General features: G+C 47.4%; 1 protein-coding gene across 2 annotated transcripts; it reads left to right on the forward strand.

The window, feature by feature from the left end:
* The first annotated feature begins 333 nt into the window (after window positions 1-333).
* Window positions 334-9,068, forward strand: ptgesl (prostaglandin E synthase 2-like). 2 transcript variants are annotated; one of them, XM_072433579.1, is made up of 7 exons: window positions 334-660; window positions 4,544-4,732; window positions 5,668-5,723; window positions 5,799-5,951; window positions 7,209-7,409; window positions 7,489-7,606; window positions 7,953-9,068. In XM_072433579.1, exons 1-7 carry the CDS (start codon window positions 367-369, stop codon window positions 8,079-8,081), a joined length of 1,140 nt encoding a protein of 379 aa, XP_072289680.1. In that variant the 5' UTR covers window positions 334-366; the 3' UTR covers window positions 8,082-9,068. The 2 variants fall into 2 exon arrangements, with proteins under 2 accessions (XP_072289680.1, XP_072289683.1); XM_072433582.1 differs by lacking the exon at window positions 334-660 and adding an exon at window positions 1,184-1,192.
* Window positions 9,069-10,240: the final 1,172 nt, after the last annotated feature.

A 10,240-nucleotide genomic window follows, 5' to 3' on the forward strand; every position in this document is an offset into this window, starting at 1 on the left:
TTTGTTTTTTTTAAAGCTTCCTATAAGTTATCTGTTCTTTTACTTCTGTATCTACTTGCGTTGCAACAATGAAATTTCCCCCCGACAAATAAAAGCTTGTATTATCTTATCTCATCTTAACAATGCAAAACATATTTTTATTTTGTATTTAAAACAAAAAACATAAAACATAGATATTTTTGTTGAAGCTAATTCAATAACGTTTTTTCTTTTCGCTTTATTTTTTATCATGTTTTTCTCCATTATTTTTTAAATCATTCTGAGTCATTTGTAAAGCCTGATTCCAGTTCCGGTCCGGGTTTTGTTTACGACAGCCAAAGTCTCGCCAAATCTCGCGACACTTGCTGAGACTTTACGTAAAGCATCATGGCGGCCCGCTGCGGCAGAGCGTTGGCTAAGGTCGGCTACACTTTCCTGGACGCTCCGCCGTCTCTCCGGGCCGGGACCGGGGCCAGGCTGGCGGCGTACCGGGCCTATGCCACCGGGAGCACCGGGAGCTCCGGGAGCTCCGGGGCGCGGTCCGGGCTGGCTCTCTCTGCCCGCACGGCGGCCACGGGAGGCGGGCTGCTGGCTGCCGCTCTGCTCGGGGCAGGACTGGGTCTGTACCACAGCGTGAAGCGGGGGCAACAGCGGCACTTTGCACAGGACAAGCCCGCACAGGTCAACAACAACAAACACACAAACAAAAACAAACAAACAAGACAAGCCCGCACAGGTCAACAACAACAAACACACAAACAAAAACAAACAAACAAGACAAGCCCGCACAGGTCAACAACAACAAACACACAAACAAAAACAAACAAACAAGACAAGCCCGCACAGGTCAACAACAACAAACACACAAACAAAAACAAACAAACAAGACAAGCCCGCACAGGTCAACAACAACAAACACACAAACAAAAACAAACAAACAAGACAAGCCCGCACAGGTCAACAACAACAAACACACAAACAAAAACAAACAAACAAGACAAGCCCGCACAGGTCAACAACAACAAACACACAAACAAAAACAAACAAACAAGACAAGCCCGCACAGGTCAACAACAACAAACACACAAACAAAAACAAACAAACAAGACAAGCCCGCACAGGTCAACAACAACAAACAAAAACAAACAAGCGAGACAAGTCCGCACAGGTCAACAACAACACACAAACAAACAAACAAGACAAGCCCGCACAGGTCAACAACAAACACACAACAAACAAAGACTCACAATGTTACGATTATTGTGAGTGTTTTTACTATTATTACAACATTATGACAGGTCTGAAGACTCATTGAACTAAAACTGCACTTAAGATAAATATATATTTTTAATTTGCTCAAAAATATTGATTAACTTCTATTCCAGAATAGCATTTTTTTTAGATTTGTATTATTATTATTTCCTATTTGTAATTGATGACATCACTTTCACCTATTATTTTGTTGTTCATGTCTTAGAGGGTCAGAAAAGTTGTTTATTTTGTGTAAATTAGTGTAAACTTTGTCCTTAGCGTGATGTCACTTCCTGTTATCCTCATATTTTTCAACTTTTCTCCACAAATACCTTCTTGATTGGTGTAAAACTATCGTTTGTATTTTCAACAGGTACAAATACACCAAATAAAGTAAAAAGGAGAAAATCTTGAAAACCTGTCATAGGCACTTTAACGACATGAAATCTTTAATTGTCTTTAATTCTCGTGTTCTGACATGTGACTGTTCCCCAAGTTTGTGTCTGACTTTACCAAACTGAACTTTCTGAAAGACAAAATGGAGTTAAAAGTGACAAAAACAGCCAGAAGTTTACATTTAGCCAGAAGTCGTCCATCATTGTCCCCGTCCCCAAGAATCACTGGACTCATGACCACAGACCTGTGGCTCTGACAACTGAAGTCATGAAGTCATCTGAGCGCCTGGTCCTCCCCCACCTCAAGTCCCTCACTTCCTCCTGCTGGACCTCCTGCTGGACCTCCTGCTGGACCTCCTGCTGGACCTCCTGCTGGACCTCCTGCTGGACCCCCTGCAGTTTGCCTACAGAACCAACAGGTCTGTGGACGACACTATCAACCTGCAGCACCTGGACTCCCCGGAAACCTACACCAGGATCCTGTTTGTGGACTTCAGCTCTGCATCAGCACCACCTCCTGCTCTGCATCAGCACCACCTCCTGCTCTGCATCAGCACCACCTCCTGCTCTGCATCAGCACCACCTCCTGCTCTGCATCAGCACCACCTCCTGCTCTGCATCAGCACCACCTCCTGCTCTGCATCAGCACCACCTCCTGCTCTGCATCAGCACCACCTCCTGCTCTGCATCAGCACCACCTCCTGCTCTGCATCAGCACCACCTCCTGCTCTGCATCAGCACCACCTCCTGCTCTGCATCAGCACCACCTCCTGCTCTGCATCAGCACCACCTCCTGCTCTGCATCAGCACCACCTCCTGCTCTGCATCAGCACCACCTCCTGCTCTGCATCAGCACCACCTCCTGCTCTGCATCAGCACCACCTCCTGCTCTGCATCAGCACCACCTCCTGCTCTGCATCAGCACCACCTCCTGCTCTGCATCAGCACCACCTCCTGCTCTGCATCAGCACCACCTCCTGCTCTGCATCAGCACCACCTCCTGCTCTGCATCAGCACCACCTCCTGCTCTGCATCAGCACCACCTCCTGCTCTGCATCAGCACCACCTCCTGCTCTGCATCAGCACCACCTCCTGCTCTGCATCAGCACCACCTCCTGCTCTGCTCCAGGACAAGCTCTCCCAGCTCAACGTGCCTGCGGGTGGAGCGCTGACTTCCTCTCGGATCGGAGTCAGTGCGTGCGGCTGGGGAAGAATGTCTCGGACATGCGGACTATCAGCACAGGAGCTCCACAGGGCTGTGTACTTTCTCCCCTGCTCTTCTCCTTGTACACAAACTGCAGGTGCAGCGAGTTCAACGCCCAGAGGACAGTGGAGATGATCGTGGACTTCAGGAAAGTCAAAGCCCCCCCTCACTATCACAGACTCCCACATCACCACTGTGGACTCCCTCCTCTTTCTCTGCACCACCATCACCAGGATCTCAAATGGAGCCACCATCAGCTCCTCATCAAGAAGAACCAGCAGAGGAAGTACTTCCTGCTGCAGCAGAGGAAAGCGAAGCTGACAGTGCAGATGATGGAGCAGTTCTACACGACCATCATCGAGTCCATCCTCACCTCCTCCATCACCTCCTCCATCACCTCCTCCATCACTTCCTCCATCACCTCCTCCATCACTTCCTCCATCACCTCCTCCATCACTTCCTCCATCACCTCCTCCTTCACCTCCTCCATCACCTCCTCCTTCACCTCCTCCATCACCTCCTCCATCACCTCCTCCATCACTTCCTCCATCACCTCCTCCATCACCGTGTGGTACGCTGGAGCCACAGACGGGGACAAACAGAGACTACAGCGCCCTCTGTTGAGAAGGTGATCGGCTGCAGACTTCATCTCTGCAGGACCTGTACGACTCCAGGACTCTGGGACGAGAGGCCACTCCCCTCAGGCAGGAGGCCACTCCCCTCAGGCAGGAGGCCACTCCCCTCAGGCAGGAGGCCACTCCCCTCAGGCAGGAGGCCGCTCCCCTCAGGCAGGAGGCCACACCCCTCAGGCAGGAGGCCACTCCCCTCAGGCAGGAGGCCGCTCCCCTCAGGCAGGAGGCCACTCCCCTCAGGCAGGAGGCCATGGTCCATCAGGACCAGAACCTCACGTCACAAGAACAGTTTCTTTCCCTCTGCAGTTGGACTCATGAACACTCTAAGCACCTGTCACTCACTCACTGTCACTCTTATTGCACTACTTAACTTTATATTTTATTACGTATGCCGTTCAGTATTCAAACAAACAATGTTTTGTTGTTGTATTCAGTTTTCAATGTTCTGTTGTTTGTGTTGCATGAATCACCAGGACAAGTTTCTATGTCTGTAAATTTAGTTTATTGACAAATGGCAATAAAACCTTCTGATTCTGATTTAGGACTATTCTTTTTAGATGAGATATTGGACTAAATGTAATAGATTTTGTTTCTAAAACTGTTACGATTATTATTGTGACCTGTGTGTATCGTGGTTCCAGCTCCACAGTCTTATCTGCAATTTGAATGTACATTTTAAAATACATTTTAACCAAATAAAGCCGGACATTTGGAGAATTTTTACAAATAAAATGTATTAATGAGGAAAGTCTGAAAGAGTTGTTCTTTTAATGTAATAAAGTCTCGGGCTTTGTTTTGTTAGCGTTTTAGAGTCTATAAAGTCCAATAGGAATACAATTATTAACTTTAGTCGACCATTTACAATTGCTACTAAATAGACAAAATCAGACAAATAGTGGATTTTTAGAGTAATTGTTGTATTTGAAAGGTAAAAGTGCAGTAACTTTAACTTAACCCCTGTAACTCAGAGACTAATCAGATTACTCTCATTTCAATAATCCGACACCTCCCGTAATGGGGGAACGATCACATTTGTGGCGCGCGTGTGACTCGAGCGCCTGACTCGGCTCTTCTCTGTCCAGGCTGAAGGGGGCGCCATGAAGCTGGTCCTGTACCAGTACAAGACGTGCCCGTTCTGCAGTAAAGTGCGGGCGTTCCTGGACTACCACGGGCTCCCGTACGACATCGTGGAGGTCAACCCCGTCATGAGGAAGGAGATCAAGTGGTCCACGTACAGAAAAGTGCCCATCCTCATGGTCGACGAGGACGTGGTGAGGCCCCGAGTCATTGTTTGGAGAGGCCGTCGCTATGGTGACCGCGCGTGACCTGCGTCGCCGTGTTGTGGCGGTCGCGGCGCTTTTTAAAGGTCACGTGTCGGACGCTCGTGTTTTCTCTAATTATGACGTGGTTAGTTCCAGCGTTAAATGATAATCACAGTTTTACAGTGAAGCGTCAGTTTGTGAAGAACATGTGACAAATGAAAGATGGAAAAGACGGGAAGTAGAGCTGTGATGTCATCAAAAAGTGCCAGTCCATCAAAAATGCAGACATTTTTTCACCGCACGGATTCAACAGATTCAATTGTAGCAAGTTGAGCGTTAAAATAATTACATTTGTGAAATAATTTGCGTAAATTATGTGCAATTTCCTTTAAACAAATTTGATTTAAAAAAGCTCACAATGCGATTTTAACTGAGATTAAAGCGCCCCCTACAGGTCAGACAACTTATTAAACTAAAATGCAGTTAAAATAAATATATTTTGAATTAAAATAAAATTATATATATATTTTAATTATATAAAAAAATATCCCAGTATAGCACTTTTTTAGGTTTATAATTTTATTTCCTGTTTGTAATTGATGACATCACACTAGGAAATAACCCAGAAAACTGCCAAAATTGACTTTCATTCTGCATAAACTTTGACTGGAATGAGTCTGTCCCTGGTGTGATGTCACTTCCTGTCATTTTCTACAGATTTTTCAACGTTTTCTCCACAAACACCTGCTCGATCAGTGTAAAACTATCATTTATATGTACGACAGGTAAAAAATACACCAAATAAAGTATAAATTTGAATGAAGATCGTAAAATCCCGTCAGACGTCACTTTAAATCATATTTCATATTGTGATGAATCTGAATTGTTTTTGATTGACACGAGCGACTGCAGCGCTAACGTGAAGCTCCACCTCTGTTTTGCAGCAGCTGAACGACTCGTCCGTCATCATCAGCTCGCTCAAGAGTCGCCTCATCTCCACGTGAGCGAGCGTTTAACCTTCAACGACCCTTCAGTGAGCGCGTTCCGACTGACCTTTGACCTTTGTGTTTCCCAGGGACAAGTCCATGTCGGAGATCCTGAGCTGTTACCCGGAGCTCAAGTCCAAGAACGAGCGCGGCAAAGAAGTAGTGGAGTACATGAACAAATACTGGCTGATGCTGAACGAGGCCGACGCCCTGCGGCTGTACCCGGAGAAGAGCGTCCAGAAGTGAGTGACCGCCACGTACACGACCACATGACAGAAGAGCGTCCAGAAGTGAGTGACCGCCACGTACACGACCACATGACAGAAGAGCGTCCAGAAGTGAGTGACCGCCACGTACACGACCACATGACAGAAGAGCGTCCAGAAGTGAGTGACCGCCACGTACACGACCACATGACAGAAGAGCGTCCAGAAGTGAGTGACCGCCACGTACACGACCACATGACAGAAGAGCGTCCAGAAGTGAGTGACCGCCACGTACACGACCACATGACAGAAGAGCGTCCAGAAGTGAGTGACCGCCACGTACACGACCACATGACAGAAGAGCGTCCAGAAGTGAGTGACCGCCACGTACACGACCACATGACAGAAGAGCGTCCAGAAGTGAGTGACCGCCACGTACACGACCACATGACAGAAGAGCGTCCAGAAGTGAGTGACCGCCACGTACACGACCACATGACAGAAGAGCGTCCAGAAGTGAGTGACCGCCACGTACACGACCACATGACAGAAGAGCGTCCAGAAGTGAGTGACCGCCACGTACACGACCACATGACAGAAGAGCGTCCAGAAGTGAGTGACCGCCACGTACACGACCACATGACAGAAGAGCGTCCAGAAGTGAGTGACCGCCACGTACACGACCACATGACAGAAGAGCGTCCAGAATCGTGTCTTTCAAACTCCAGGACTGAACTTGTCTCATCGGTCGAGTTCTTGTCGTTTTAGCCCGAGTCAAAGGGAAGAATGTCATAGTCATAAACAACTATGTCCACACGCCCACATGCGCCCCCCACATGTCCACACCTCCACACGTCCACATGCGCCCCCCACATGTCCACACCTCCACACGTCCACATGCGCCCCCCACATGTCCACACGTCCACATGCGCCCCCCACATGTCCACACGTCCACACGCGCCCCCCACATGTCCACATGCGCCCCCCACATGTCCACACGGGCCCTCCACATGTCCACATGCGCCCCCCACATGTCCACACGTCCACATGCGCCCCCCACATGTCCACACGTCCACACGCGCCCCCCACATGTCCACATGCGCCCCCCACATGTCCACACGTGCCCCCCACATGTCCACATGCGCCCCCCACATGTCCACACGTCCACATGCGCCCCCCACATGTCCACACGTCCACACGGCCCCCCCCCACATGTCCACATGTGCCCCCCACATGTCCACACGTCCACATGCGCCCCCCCACACGCCCGCTGACTCTGGTTTGCCGCCGCAGGGAGGAGATGAAGTGGCGCCAGTGGGCGGACGACTGGCTGGTGCACCTGATCTCGCCCAACGTGTACCGGACGACCGACGAGGCGCTGGCGTCCTTCGACTACATCGTGCGCGAGGGCAAGTTCAGCTCCTTCGAGGGGTTCTTCGCCAAGTACGTGGGCGCGGCGGCCATGTTCATCATCTCCAAGCGACTCAAGAGCAAGTAAGGGGGGACGAGCTGCGCCTCTTTTATCCCGCCGCGGTCGCTGTAGTGACGCGTTTGGCTCTGTTTGGCTCTCCAGACACAACCTCCAGGAGGACGTGCGGCAGGACCTGTACAAGGCGGTCAACGACTGGATCTCGGCCATCGGCAAGAAGCGCAAGTTCATGGGCGGAGACGGTCCCAACCTGGCCGACCTGGTGAGATTTGAGCCTCTTTTCAGGACGCGGCGCCGATCGCGAGTCGTGATCGATGTGAAAAAACGGGGCGATTTAGACGATTCGAGGCGGAGAAAACGCAAATGTTTATTTATCGAGACTACGAGACTGAAGTCGTAATGTCTAAAAATGACTTGCTGTTGTGTAAAAAGTAGTTAATAAAATAATAAAATAAAAGAATAAAATAATAATCCACCTCAAACCGTCCAAAGTTTGTGGTTAAAATTGGCCACGCCCCCCCATTTTAACCCTCCAAATCTCAGTCATGAAAAAAGATAATCGAGTAATCGAATCCGTGAACGTCGACTCATGTTCTGTCTCTGCCCAGTCGGTGTTCGGCGTGCTGCGCGTCATGGAGGGGCTGCAGGCCTTCGACGACATGATGAGCAACACCAAAGTCAAGCACTGGTACCAGCGGATGGAGCGGGCCACGCAGAACCACGAGGGCCGCAAGTGAAGCCCGCGGGCGGAAAACGCCACGGACGGAAACGCCACGGCAACGACGGAGAAGCTACCTTCAGTTTCCGTTTGAGTGTTTTAAGCTAATTGGAGTGAAACAAACGGACAAAGTAACACATTTGATCAGCTGACGTCGGGTCCCGGTTGTTCTTCGGAGGGCGGAGTCACAGACGTCCGACTCGGAAAACTCGGGCGACGTTTCAGAACCCCGAGTTTATCCCGAGCCGGACGATCCGACACGTCCGCGCCGGCGTTTGAACAACGTTTTTACATCCGACAGTTGAAACGGCGACGGCACCGGTCTGCTGCCCCCTGCCGTCTGTGAACCTGCTCCTGCCGTCGAGCCGCTGCAGTTACAAACGCAGCGCTGCGCTAACGTCGCTAACAACGCTAACGACGGCAAAAGCTGAAATTCACATCGAAACGTAGATTTATAACTAACGCTGTCCGAGTGGATAAATTAACTTAATTAGATCCATATTTTTGGTCGATTTGAGCACTTTGTTGGGTTTTATTGTATTGAAGGCAGTAAAATGTAACGTTCTGCTCGAGTGACGCTGCGACTCGCCGAAAAGTGAAAAGCACTTACTGAAAACCCCAAAACACGATGGCGAGGCAGCGTTACGCCCGTCACGCGTCGTCCATGATGAATGACAAAACAATGATTGATTGTGTGCGATCGAGTAATTAAAGATAGAAGTGAATCATTTGTAACGACATTGAAATAATATCGCATTAAGACATTTAGAGCGAGGCACTTTTCAAACGGTTTGACACTTTTCATTGTTCAGTCGTCAGTGTCTGGCTCAAGGGCACGACGGCAGTTCAGTTTAGACAAAAGTAACCATCCTTTCGCTATAGAAGTCGTAACTTGACTCTAAAAATGTACAGTTAAAAGTGTGAACATGCTTTTTTTGAATGTCCTTCATATGATGCAACGGCAAAAGTGTAAAAATGATTGTACAAAAGTTAAATAAATGCATAATACATGAGATGGTGTTTGTTTAATGTCATGATTGGTATTTGGAAGATTGTGTGGTGGAAGGTCATCCGGCTTAAATCAGATGGTCTTACTTGTGCAGTACTTTTCTCCAAATACCACTACTTTGTACTTTTACTTGAGTGATATTATTTTGAAGTAACGTGACTCTTGATTTTTGGCGATTCTTCCACCGCCGAGTAAAACTTAACAATTATTAATCCAAGACTTGACGTGTGGCTTGGCTGGAAAGTAACTAAATACAAGTACTTGAGTAATGTTACTGTGATTGAGTACACTCCATGTAACTGTACTTCACTGCTGTACTTTAAAACTATACAATAATTCAGTATATAACAGTACTATCCTAAAGGACTAGTTAAAACCAGTGAAATAAAAGACTCAACATGACCTTTGAACTCATTATTACGACTTTTCAACTCAAACGCACAACAGACCGATATCACGTCTACCACAGTTTCATCAGTAAGTATGACCTAATGAGCTCCAAACGTGTACAACTGATGAAAGGTGAATTTTTTGTCTTCAAAAAGAAACAAATCATCAATTCAGAAGGTTTTTTTGAATGACAGAGTTCAATATGAAGCAGACGCCCACAAGGCTCAGTCCTCGGACCAAACTTTTTCTCACTCCATGACAAGTAAAAGGTGTTTTTTCTGCGTCAAAACTGCTGAAATATATTGTTTCTGGACGATACATTTGTTTTCTGTTCTGGTAAAGACTAGAAGTGGATTGTATTTTGGTTTATTGTTCCTTGGTTACGCTGTAATGTCCATATTGTGCTGAGATATGGAGGGAAAATGCCATTTGAATAGTTAGAGTAGGATATTTTGCACAAATTGTTTATTCAAGATAAATGTTTAAAACTAGGAGATTTTTTATCAAGTTAATAATATACTTCAAAAAAGTATTAAAAAACTAAACATTGGTCGGTATAATTAATGAGGTTTATACCATTTTGAATAGGCCAAAGTAAGAACAAAAGTCAAGCCAATCAAAGTCTTGTACAAAGGTGTTTATTGATGATATTTTATTGCAGATTACATAGAACACAGTGATGTATTATTATGAATATAGACATCCACATTCGTGTGCGGTTACATTTGTACATTTAGCAGATCTCGACAGAACGTGCCGCGCGGTGGAAGCGTAACGAT

This window comes from Eucyclogobius newberryi, unplaced genomic scaffold, assembly GCF_026437365.1.
Source record: "Eucyclogobius newberryi isolate DKJ021-1_F unplaced genomic scaffold, fEucNew1.0.hap1 SCAF_6, whole genome shotgun sequence".
Lineage (NCBI taxonomy): Eukaryota > Metazoa > Chordata > Actinopteri > Gobiiformes > Gobiidae > Eucyclogobius > Eucyclogobius newberryi.